Source organism: Pelmatolapia mariae, linkage group LG2 (assembly GCF_036321145.2).
Source record: "Pelmatolapia mariae isolate MD_Pm_ZW linkage group LG2, Pm_UMD_F_2, whole genome shotgun sequence".
Taxonomy (NCBI): Eukaryota; Metazoa; Chordata; class Actinopteri; order Cichliformes; family Cichlidae; genus Pelmatolapia; species Pelmatolapia mariae.
The window spans coordinates 7,487,350-7,499,524 of NC_086228.1; the positions used below are offsets into that span (position 1 = coordinate 7,487,350).

General features: G+C 39.7%; 2 protein-coding genes across 2 annotated transcripts; one reads left to right on the top strand and one right to left on the bottom strand.

Moving 5' to 3' along the window:
- Positions 1 to 437: 437 nt before the first annotated feature.
- Positions 438 to 8,326, bottom strand: clk4a (CDC-like kinase 4a). Its single transcript, XM_063492313.1, has 13 exons — positions 8,195 to 8,326; positions 6,809 to 6,969; positions 4,069 to 4,306; positions 3,305 to 3,401; positions 2,930 to 2,996; positions 2,682 to 2,798; positions 2,417 to 2,583; positions 2,214 to 2,308; positions 1,992 to 2,121; positions 1,825 to 1,907; positions 1,657 to 1,736; positions 1,428 to 1,518; positions 438 to 1,206 (listed from the first exon to the last, which is right to left on the bottom strand). The coding sequence occupies exons 2-13, from the start codon at positions 6,967 to 6,969 to the stop codon at positions 1,012 to 1,014; spliced, it is 1,521 nt and encodes a 506-aa protein (XP_063348383.1). The 5' UTR covers positions 8,195 to 8,326; the 3' UTR covers positions 438 to 1,011.
- Positions 8,327 to 8,953: 627 nt separating this feature from the next.
- tmem126a (transmembrane protein 126A) lies at positions 8,954 to 10,161 on the top strand. The gene has a single exon (XM_063484664.1). The coding sequence runs from the start codon at positions 9,083 to 9,085 to the stop codon at positions 9,698 to 9,700; it is 618 nt and encodes a 205-aa protein (XP_063340734.1). The 5' UTR covers positions 8,954 to 9,082; the 3' UTR covers positions 9,701 to 10,161.
- Positions 10,162 to 12,175: the final 2,014 nt, after the last annotated feature.

The following is a 12,175-nucleotide window of genomic DNA, read 5'->3' on the forward strand; positions in this document are numbered from 1 at the left end:
GCTGAAGGCTTGTTTTTGTCCATCTCTACAAAACAGGATCATTTACAAAGGAGAAAAAGAATCTGCACAGTCTTTAGTGCCGAACCAGTTACTCTCCTTTAATCTTAGAGGACAAAACCATTGCTTTAGAAAGGCTTTTTAACTAGTTTGAGATGTAAGTTGATCCACAGAGTCTGACAGTAAGACAGTGATCAGGGTTAGATCACACAGACAGGGTGAAATCTTAGAATAATCTTCACTTAATATCCCCCCTTTTATTAGTAGGACATCGGACTAAGATGGACACGAGGCTCTGGTTCAGCTCAAGCTGCCACAACGGGCTTTAGTAATAATGGCCTCAGACGGTTTAATTTTTTCAGTAATTTAGCTGTTTGGCGCCATCATGAGGACAAATGCAACTACTGCAACCCATGTACAAAATCGATTTAAACTCAATACTTTGTGATCTGTTGTTTATTGAAAATGTATTTCACAAAAATTTACATAACCATTCAGTGGGAAAAAACGAAACAAAAACTACAAAAAACAAAACAAAAAACAAGCTTAGTACTATGTACAAGGATTTTCTGCCCCAATAGTTTGTGTGTGTGTTTTATTTTATTAAACATCAACCCTAAATAAATTACTCAAGACACTGAATGATTAAGAGATTCTCAATCTGTTCATTCACCAATGACCTATATCCCATTGCAAAGAGAGAACACTGAAAAATCTGGACTTCACAAAAAAAAAAAAAAAAAGTTCTTGCAGTACATGTTCAGAAAATACAATTTAAATTACATCAGCAAATAAATAGATATCAACTATGGTGGGTTCATTACATCACAAATGTCAACTATATGAACATAATTGGTTAACAAATAAGACGAAACAGTTTTCAGGGCAGGACACAGTGTAGCGGGGCAGTGGACTGATACAGTCAGCTTATCTACACCTCTCCCAGAGAGGCAGGAAGTAGAGACTGGCCTGAGACAGCTAGGCTCTAACTGAGGGTACATGCCAGATTCAGGTTCAGGAGCTGTCTTTTTTGCTGCTGTTGCTATTATTACTGCTACTGCTTCTGCCCCTGCTCTTGTGGTAGCATGCAAAGAAGGGGTGTCGGAGGGCTTGCTCAAGACTGAGGCGCTTAGCTGGGTCATACTCCATCATCTTCTCTATCAGGTCAAAAAGCTGCTGGTGGTCTTCGCGCTTTGACATCATGTAATGCTGATGACATATAAAAAAAAGAAAAAGAATGACAACTGTTAGTCAGTTTCTATGGGTTTGTTACTAAAGCCATTGCTTATTGCTTTACAACAACCAATATTTTCCAAGTTAAAGAGCACAATCGGGATAATTTGACAGAACCGAGAAAGTTGATTTTAATATTTTTCGATAAAAACACATCTCCACCTCTGACTTACGGTCTCTCCATCAGTTATTCTTACCTTGAGGGGTTTGCAGTGTTTCTTGACATATCTCCCAGCAGAGCTATGTGCATCCCAATCCAGCTTGTTCCGGTGAACATATCGCCGTTTTCTGCAGAACATTTTTGTTTTTAAAGTCAATTCATTCCACATCGTCAATTCTGTATATAAACATGCATAATCAAAATTTATATAAATTCTAGTTCTAAGTAAACAATTTTCACAAACAGCTTTTTCAATCAACCCTTACTTTGTTTTCTCCAGGAGGTTTGTAGGGATGGGGCCCAGGACTCGCTCCATCATAGCAAGATGCTCTTTGCTGTCATGTGTCTGAATGAGGAAACAATATGACCTGAATTAGTTCAATGGCATGCCAAATGGCAGGAGGATTGTGCATCTGCCATGTACTGTTACCTACCTGGAAAAGAGTACTTCCGAGATAATACTCAATGAGTATGCAGCCTACACTCCAGACATCGCAGGAATGATCCCACCCTAGATCTGAAGGACACCATGTAAAATCGTTTAGTCACCACCCCAGGGGTTGTCAAGCTTCAGCACGGTGCTTTAAAAACAGCTACTTACCTAAAATAACTTCAGGAGCACGGTAGTGACGTGTTGACACCACAGAGGTATGATGCTCGTGGTCATATGTGGCGTTACCAAAGTCAACAATTTTCACATCTGGATTCCTCAAAGTTCGTTCATCTCTTTTCTGAGAACAAAATACAACCGTAAAGCTCCCACAGCTGCTCCCACAGACAATATTTCACCTTTTACCAGTACTTGATATCAACAAAACCTTACCATTTCACGATTGTACTCCATATCATATTCTGACTCTATGAAGAGAATATTCTCAGGCTTCAAGTCTGTGTGCGTCAGCTTGTTCTTATGCAGAACTGAAAGATAAAATCACATTTTAAAAAACAAAACAATTTTAACCCTGATCTTTTATGTTAACTTACTGAGCTTTCTGCACACAAACAGAGCAAGTATTCATTACTTACATTGCACAGCTCGAATAATCTGGTAGGCCATGTGTCTGATGTGGTCAATGGGGAAAGGCTGGAAGTTGTTTTCCTTGAGGAAATCGTATGTGCTGAGCCCAAGCAGCTCAAAAGCAATACAAATGTGACCATTAAAGTCAAACCAGTCCAGCATATGAACACAAGCGCTTAATGGGAAAGGAAGGAAGAGAAGATGTTAATATACACAGCATGTAGAGCTATATAAATCTTAGTATGTTGTCATCGCTGTGTGATAATAACTTACTATCGCCTATCAGTGTCGAGGGAATTCAGCTGTTTAAGGACCTCTACCTCAGACAGAGCTGCCTCTCGGTAGCGGTCTATATTTTTAATGATCTTCAGAGCCACTCGAGCCCCATCACTGAAACAAAAGGAAATACAAGACTTTATATTTAATCCTACAAGTATACAGCAGTAAATTAACACATTACATTAACAGGAACATTTTTCCTTTTCTTTCCAAGCTCCTTAGACTTTCCTGATAGTACTTACTTTGAATGATCAATGCACTCAGCGACTCTCCCAAAGGCTCCCTCTCCTAGAGTACACACAATCTCATCTACAGAAAATAAAGAGTAGAAGTTAGACACTTAGCAATGACAGTAGAAAACTGACCTTTTGCTGGTTCACTGCCTGATGTTACATTGCTCTGTTTAGCTACACTACAGTAAAAGTCTTCTTAAGACTGGCAATAAACTCAGCAGTAAATGTAACACTGACAATCAATGTCTAAACCAAAAATGTAAGTCTACTGGACGAAATATTTCAGCCTCTAAATTAATGTTTGGAAATAAAAACCAGACAACAAGAGAGTGAAAGAGACAAAGTGTGAACAACAGTAGAAAGAAAAGGTATATAATTCTATACATCTCGCTCTTAGCATGTCTCCACTGTGATAGATGAGGTGACCCTCGTCATCATCCTCAAAACTCCTGGATCTTTTCCTGCGGTGATGGCTCCTCCTCTGCACCGGAACCGCCGCAATCCGCCATCACACCAATAACCCATCAGCCAGCCAGCACCAGGCCACCACAATGCGACATCGCCATTCATTCAACCGGACCAAGGGGGGGAGTTGTAGGGGTGGATAGATTCAGCCCGTTCAGTAACACCATCAGGCGAATGGACGGAAGGACGGAGCAGCCAAATTCAAATTCAGCCCCGTCAGAGAAATTGGGCGGCAGCCACCACATAGTGTGTGTTACAGAAGAAAAACATGGCAACAAGATTTACAGATGAGAGACTTTCTCAAAGTAGTACAGAAAAAAAAACCTAAACTTGATTACAGTCTTTCTACATGTAGCTCTTTTTAACTCTTCGGATACAGCTCTACCATTTACCATCACGTCAAATGACTGCCCACTATGATCACAGCAACAAATAATGAGTCCACTTTTCTCTTGCAAAACTACACTCACAATCCATTACTTCCCGAGCCCCACCCCCCAAGCCCCATACGTTTCATTACTGGAAATCATGCTTAATAGTAAGGAGTAGGACACACGCACAGATACAGAAAGACAAAGAAATGGGTGTTAAGCATTGGCTAAACACCAGTGGTAATGATCCTTTCATCTTGGTGGTATAGATAGGAAGGGGCGGGGGTAGAGGGGAGAAGGAGGTTCCCGTACCGAAGAGGACATGTGGCGAGAGTGGCTCCGCCGGCGCCTTCTATCGCGGTGCCTACGGCTACGGCTGCTTCGCCTGCTGCGACCGCTACGTGCAGAGGACTTGCTGTAGTGGTGCCAATCGCGGTCTCTCTCCTTGCAGTTGCTTTCATGGCTGTCCTCGTCACAGGCCATGCCCCAGCTATGGTCCCTTTCTCGAGAGTCCAGTCTCTGGTTCAGATTACGGGTCTCTAGGTAGTGCCTGCAGTCAAACAAACGAGAACACAAACAGATGAAAAGCACGCATAAGGACTCAGGTAAGAACAGTCCAGTTCCTTGTTTGTGATCAAGCTCTAAACTGAAGACTGGATGTGAGAGTGCTAATGATACGCTTATTGCCTGACACTCTATCCAGGAGCCTTTTATGTAACATTTGGAATTAGCAACCTACTGGTTTACAGCCACCAAACACCCCGCATCCTGTTCAATAAGGGGTTCAACTAAAGAAAGCAAATTTATTCATAGATTCATCAGAAATACCCCATTTGCAAGTTGGCAAAGCAACATGTAACACCACACTTCTGGGCAATTTTTAACATTTATACAGCTTTTCACTGGCAGCCCAAGGCACGTCCTCTTAATAAAGCATTCACCTTGACAGAGAGCCACATTGGCAGAGTTCAAGTGCAAGACATTGATAGTTGATGGTGCGAAATATAATCTGCGATTCCACACCTGTGCATCTTGGAAGCTGGTAGTCAACACCTTCATGATACCATTTGAGCCAATAGAAAATCGAGTGTTAGGAAAATTCCATTTATTCCTTGCATAATTGTTTACTTGCATATACACTACTTTACTCGCCATTTCCTCAATAAGGCTGAACGTTCCCAGTAACTTGGAGCAAACTCCCACCTAGCATGTGATTTTAGCACCTAAGCATCTAAAAAAGACCAAGAAACCTTTAGAGCCTTAGCACCCTGGTGGTGTCAAGTGTCTTCCAAATGAAGTCTGCCTCTCTACAGAATTAAAATTAGAGTAGATCTGGAAAACATCTAATGTAACCTTATGAATCCTCATGCATACTCACAAAAAGCTGGGAACGGCAAAACAAAAGTCTCCAACCCACTTTACTTTGAGTTTTGTGTTATTGAAAGAAAAAAAAGAAAAGAAAAAAAGAATACTGACAGTTTAACATGCACATTTAGAGTGTCACACACTGTCCATGAAGGTTGAAACGCAGTAAACATGACCTTGGCGGACACAACCTTGGTGAACACATTAAGTAAATGAACATTGTGTTTAAGGTTTACATAAGTGCTCATTATCCATTTGTATTATGGAGTATGCCTGTACAAGACAAAGGACACAGTGTATTCCAACAAGCTGAACAAGCAGGGAAAAGTAAATAAACCTGTCTGTAACAAGTCACCTTCAAGTACTCCACCCACAGTCAATACCAACTCCCATGCTCATCAAAACAAGAGCTTACAGGGCTTCTAACGCAATATGCCAAACCATTACTTCCAGCTCTAGATTGAATCAGACACCACTGCAGGCTTTCATTCAAATTGGCTCAAGTTTGATTAACGTATGCTGTTTAAAAAAAAAATAAAAATCCTGTGTACAATGCATTCAGTATGCATGCAGCTCAGCACCTACTCCTCTCTACCAGCAGTTACAGAGACAGTGAAGACTTACAGCGTTACAAAAATATATTTGTCCGTTATGAAAAAATAAACCATTATAGATTAATACCAATTTGTGGGCTTTTAGGGGTTACTACACATAAGCACGATTTGTCCACATACTGTCAAGCAGTCCTGTTATTTAGAGCCATTTGATAAAAGAGTGAATTTATACATCATATTGGTGGAAGGAGAAAATCTCTGATGGACACCCTTTTATTTGTAAATGCAGGAAAAACCTTTAATGGTTTGTAAATATACTGCATCAGCCACACTGAGCAGGCCATTATTGGTTACTTGCCCCATATCGTGTTTTTGTGCTTCTCTAAGCGGCACAAATTGACTCATCAAGTACTGGTTGAAGGTAGATTCATTTTTTTCAAATTACAGTTTATCTGCACAGTTAACAGTTTTTCCCCAGTGTAACACTGTAACAACTAGCATTTTTTGTGCCAAGGTATGTACTGGTATTTTTGGCATTCCTGCTGATCGAGCTTCCAGGTTCAGGAGCTGTATATTTGGTTCTATGTTCAATTTTTTTTTTAAGACCATTGAATGTTTTAAAGATATCAAAAATTTGCTATCAACTGTTGCAATCATGCAATGCCAGATTATAAAAACAGTCTTTCCACGAAACATAACTTCTGCCACTAGAGGTCTCTCAAAACAATAACATCCAGTCTGATGACCTTCTGCAGGGGATCATTTTGTCTTTACAAGTCTTTCCAACATGAACTTTGTTCACAAGTGAAGTAATGCATTACAGGTTTTACTCATGTTGGGTGTCTGACCCAACTAAACCTATCATACCAAACATTAGCTACACCTTTTGTTGCTAATGTTTGACACAACTGACAGGTAAACCAATTTAAATGCAGTTATGCAGAGTAACAGTATCAGTTTCACTGGGTTTAATGATTGTTTGAAACATGTGGGATACTAGTAAATGAAAAATATAACACTATTGGACCTCCAAGACATGTTATAGTCAAACCGTTCCACATTAAGCTGACATAAACCCTAAACACAAGCTCAGAATTTGAATAGGTATCCTATAAATGCTGACAGATATTTACCCCTCGTAGGTCTTGTGGTGTCGGTGAGTTCTTCGAGATTTATTTTCTCTTTCGCTGCTGTGTGAATCTCGCCTCTTTCGCTTACGACACTCCATCCTCTCTTCCCAGCTGTATTCATCGAGCCAGATGCCAGGGGAGCGCATTCGCTTTGAGTGGCGCATCTGGAACACATAATGGGAAGATAATTTAAAAAAAAAAAAAAAAAAGAAAGAAATAAACAAAACATGTCAATTGGGTAGAACTGAATTCTACTGAAACTTCAGAAAGTGTTAAATCTGGTTATTTATCATCTAGTGAACTGTATCCTACTGGACCATGGTCACATGACCTCAGCTACAGGATAAACAGCTTCCTAGAAAGAGCCCTTATCCTACTGGCAGAGATCCAATATCCTGCATTACACGTGAATGAAGAAATTTAAATTGTAGCTGAAATGCAAGCACTAATGACTAAGCAAATAATGCTGAAATCATTAACATAGATTTAACACTTTAGACCCTTAATAGGAATTTAATTTCTAGAAAATTATGTGAATATGTTCTGAATTCAGCTTATAGTGAGCACTGATTTAAACTTTTTGTTCTGTTCATGTAACCTTAAATCAACACCCTACAACAACAGCCACATTAGCAACCTGGTCATGGGACCCGGGGCTTTGTGACTATTATAGTCACATTTTACGCAAGCCGTTCGGGGTAAAAGACAAAACAGGTAAATGGACAATAAGAAAACTAAATTTAGCCTAGTTTAAGAGGATTTATCAAAAATATCAAATATTTCATAATATGTTATGTTTGCTGGGTAAAGACGCATTAATACAACTGCAAAGCCCCGACAAACAAGTTATGAGGCCTAACGTGGACGTATGGTCGACGTTTTCACAATGACCCGGTAACCGCAAAGGGCCTTTAAGGGCTCCACGTCGTCCATCTACCACCTGCGTTCTCCGCTTGTATTTGCACGGACTGTAAGAACTTTCAAACACAATCTGAAACATTTGTTTATTGCTTGTGTAAAACCGCTTAGCAGTGTAGGGATAAAGCACACGGTAGCTGTTAGCTGCAGTTAGCTTGTTATGCACACGTCGAGTACTTTAACCACCGCGAATGGTACTTTAGCAGGCTAATTTCATTGAAATAAACATTACATTACTATCTGATCGTACTTAAGAATGACTAACATTGTAGAAAGCAGCGCATCATATTCTATTCAGCCAGTTATAATATTTCCGAGGAGGTGGAAGTTAATAATCAGACACGCAACTACCATGTTAGCAAGGCGTCGACTCTTGAAGCTCACGAGCAAACGCCAGCAGTAAAGATGCCCAATGACTGAAAAAAAGCTGACCAAATTAGTAATTTTCAGAGACAGGGGAATTCGTCTTACCTTTATTTCACAGTTACAAGTTAGAAAGCCAACACTTTTGCGGCTGTGTGGAAATATACGAACAAAGAAAGCGGAAAAACGGACCGTCCAGCCGTCTTCAAAAATGGCGACCTTCCGCAGAATCCGATGGAACTTTCTAAAACACATTCCATGACGCAATGCACAATAAGAACGCCTATCGCAATGCCTTCTGGGACTTGTTGTTCTACGCTGAGTCGTTCAGACAGCCCACAACGAATTAGTTTTCCTGAACTAAACAAAACATTTTTTATGATCATAATAATTGTATTACTTAAAGAATCCAATGTTAAATAATAAACAGCTATTTCAGGGTGTTTTAGTATCTTGCCTTACTTACTTGAAAATAATTTTATTTTGACATTGCAGTAGGAAAAAACACAGCATCTTTCAAATGTTTTATACCCATATATACTTTTTTTATTCCTGTTTTTATGCTGAACTTAAGTGTTACCACTCTGTTTTATTATTGTTTTTGTGCTTTTTCAAATATAATAAATAGATCCTCTTCGCTCCTCTCCGCACTCTGAGTGGAAATGAGCAGTATTACTCTTGTGTGTGTTATGGGAAAATACTTTCTCCATATGACAGGAATATTTTAAAAGGGTTCTGGGACAAAAACATCCGATTGAATACACTGAACGTTATCGTTTATATGTTGAAATCCAAGCTCATTGTTTTTGTCCTAGGCTCAACCCTGCCTGGTAGGTTGCGTTCAGGGCACAAATACTCACATCGGCGCTTTGAATTGTGGGTAAGACATGTCTGCGCCCTGTCTTGTTTCCTGAAAGCACCTTGCTTACAGTGAACATCTGAATTATCCAAAGGTTTTCTGGCTGCAAACCGGCTTGATTCCAAAACGCTGTGAACATGTCGGAAAATCCTCAGAAGAAGAGCACCTCTGGAAATGGGCTGACAAAAGCGGTGATTGCTGAAATGCTGTTGCAGAACTTCGAGAGGTTGCCTGACATTGATCAGAAAGTCTTCAGCTACGGACCCTTGTATCTGGGGGGAAACGCCGGACTTGCGGGACTCATATCCAACAGCTTGTATCGCAGAGCTCTGAACGTCAGACAGGCGCCCATCACCTCTAGCCTGCCCATGGCCGTGCTGCCCTTCCTGACAACATGCGCCCTGTACAGCGCAACCGTGTCCAACCCGCTCCTGTCCGGTGACCTCAACTGTCCCATGTGCTCCATAATACGAGGTGCACTTGTTGGTGTGATCGGTGGTGGGGTGTACCCCATCCTCCTGGCGTTACCTATGAATATTGGCCTTGCTTCCAGGTACAGCACAGCTCCGATGCCAGAGAAGGGCAATCTGATCCGCTACTGTGTGGAAATCTCCAGACCGGTCTTGAGGAGGATGAGGGCAGTTTTAGTCCTCCAAGCCTTCTTCGGCACCTACCTGGGATCCAGGCACTATGAGACATATACCAAACTGGCCACGATAACATTTGGCCCAGGTGGAGAAGAACTCAAAGACTAAATGCACTGAACTATAAATAAACACATTCATTTGCAATGATCTTGATCACTGTTTTACATGGTATATCCCAATGCCTGAGATTGTCATCGTGGAAATAAATGTATTTGACGTATCTGTTCTGAAATCTTTTCTGGTTCGCCAAGAATAGATAAATTGTCATGTTTGCACTACCCAATATATGTTCTTTAAAATTAGAGCTGAACCAGTTAATTGAGTAGCTATTTAATTACTTAATTACGTGTGCAGATTTTCTATATGTCTCTATCTTATTACACTTGAAAACATTGAGCTTTGTACGGCTCTGAGATGTTCTAATGATTCTACATTTAAATCGTGCAGACAAAATAAAGATTTTGCCTGTCAGTATAGCTTTTTCTACACAAAACGGTAGTTGAAATGCAGGTTCATATGAGCTGCATCTAATCATAATTTTTTGCATTTAATCACCAAATATGCTTGTGTAAGAATTTACAGAAAAGATTTAAGTTTGTTATATTTGATACATGAGTTTTTGAGACTTCTGCATCATCAGTGTGGTTTTTTTTCACCCTTTATTTCAAACTAAATAAATTGCACAATACATTTTAAAGCAATAAATAGACTCTGATGTTGGATTTTTAAAGCCAATGTCAATTCAGACTCATTAGGTAATAAAAACTTCTGATATCCATGTACATCAATGTGTAGAAGTTCTTCATAGAGTCCTATTTAAAAAAAAAAAAACTACATACTTCCTGCTTCCATAGGAATTAATTAACACTATAAAAGCAGAAATTTGCTGGTCTAGCATTCAAAGCCACAATCTTCCCAGGAGTGGATGTCTCAGCAGACATTCAGGTTAGACTGTCCAATGCTCAACACAATTAAAAACAGCATGAACACGTACAGCTTGTTGCAAAGTTGCCTCTGAACAAACCACAAGACTTCTGAGACTATGTCATTTGACCAGATGAGACCAAAGTGGAGATGTTTGAAAGAAACCAAACACAGCATATCAGCATTAACATTCATACCAGCTGTCAAACACGGTGGTGGAGGGATAATGACCTGGGCACCTTTGCAATCAATTGATTCTCATTGATTAAAGCTTGGCTATAATTGGATCATAAATAGGACAATGATCCCAAGCTTGGCAGCAAATCTACAACAGAATGGGTGAAAAGGGAAAAAAAAGATGTTGCAGTGACCCACAAGACTAGTGGTGATCTGATAAACTCTGATGGCACCATTTCTGGTTTACTACATTCTGTGCTTTCTATATTAGGTTCTATAAACCAGAGAGTCAATGACGTAGTAGCGTATGTGTCTCACAACCCACCACAAAAAACACGTTAATGCCTGTAACATGACAAATGTGACCTTGACCTCGAGTACAGTTTGGCTGAAGACTGATTGTGTGTAAATTTTATTAAATTGTGACCAATAGTGTAGGAGAAGCGTTACTTGTGAGTCGTGGACAGACGGTTGCCTTGTCATGGCATAAGAATGGCACAAGTTCATCAATACACTGACAAGAATGGCTAAAAATAAGTTTGCGTATTAGCAGATACTCGTTAATCTATGACAGCTTAGCGATGTATTATTCATGCTCACTTTCCTATTTTTAGTGGGTAGATACTGCTGCTCCATGAGTTTGCAAAGTTAACTGTTACAGCCATGTTATGAGTGAATGAGTACCCGTTTCTCTTTGAGATACCATAACCACTAACATGCATATGCACGCAGTTAACAGAAAAATGTGATTTTCCTCTAAGACTAAATAAACCTGAAAGCCAAAATACACATTTTATAATTTTTAGTCACAGAATTTGACCATTTAAAGTATGCAGTTCTCTTCCTTGTCAAATTAAACATTGACGTGTGGCTGCCTCAAAATTTTAGTAATGCAAAATGTAATTTTAAGCTTAATTTGAGGGTGAAATCTTGTAGGACATTTAGATTCTCAAGGCATTTAAGGTGCTTTTTATAAACCAGAGCTAACTTTAATGGAGGCACAAACCTTGAACTGTGGAGCAAACATAATCACAGATAAACATCAACTGCAAACAGACACCAGACCAAGCATGGTTTAGTTTTATTAAAGGTTTTAAAGGAACATGTCACAAATTTTGCAGTTACAGCCAAGAAGACTGAATGCGTTCCACCCATTTAACGGCACACTGCGATGCATGTGCAAGCAAAAATAAAATAAAATAAAAATGCAAAACTGGACCAGACAGTCCAGTCACATTATTAAAAAAAAAAGAAAGAAAACCCAAAAAAGTAATAGCAGATCTGATGACACGTAGACGATTGTCGTTGAAAGCACATGTTCAGCACAGTCATCATTTAAAAAACAAAAACGTGTTTACCATGAGTGGCTGATTTGACATCGCATCTCAAGCTCTCTGGAATAAATTATCTGAGGAATGGGTTGCAGTGAAAGGAAGTTTATTGATGACAAATGAAGTGGGAGAATCAAAGTCAGACTGTTAT

Excerpts from the sequence above, each read along its gene's own strand:
- clk4a (XM_063492313.1), bottom strand. The coding sequence starts at position 6,969 with ATGCGCCACTCAAAGCGAATGCGCTCCCCTGGCATCTGGCTCGATGAA. Across the intron at positions 3,402-4,068 it reads CTCGCCACATGTCCTCTTCG|AGGAGGAGCCATCACCGCAG; the intron begins GTACGGGAACCT and ends GTTCCGGTGCAG. Across the intron at positions 1,737-1,824 it reads TCGGAAGTACTCTTTTCCAG|ACACATGACAGCAAAGAGCA; the intron begins GTAGGTAACAGT and ends TTCCTCATTCAG.
- tmem126a (XM_063484664.1), top strand. The coding sequence starts at position 9,083 with ATGTCGGAAAATCCTCAGAAGAAGAGCACCTCTGGAAATGGGCTGACA.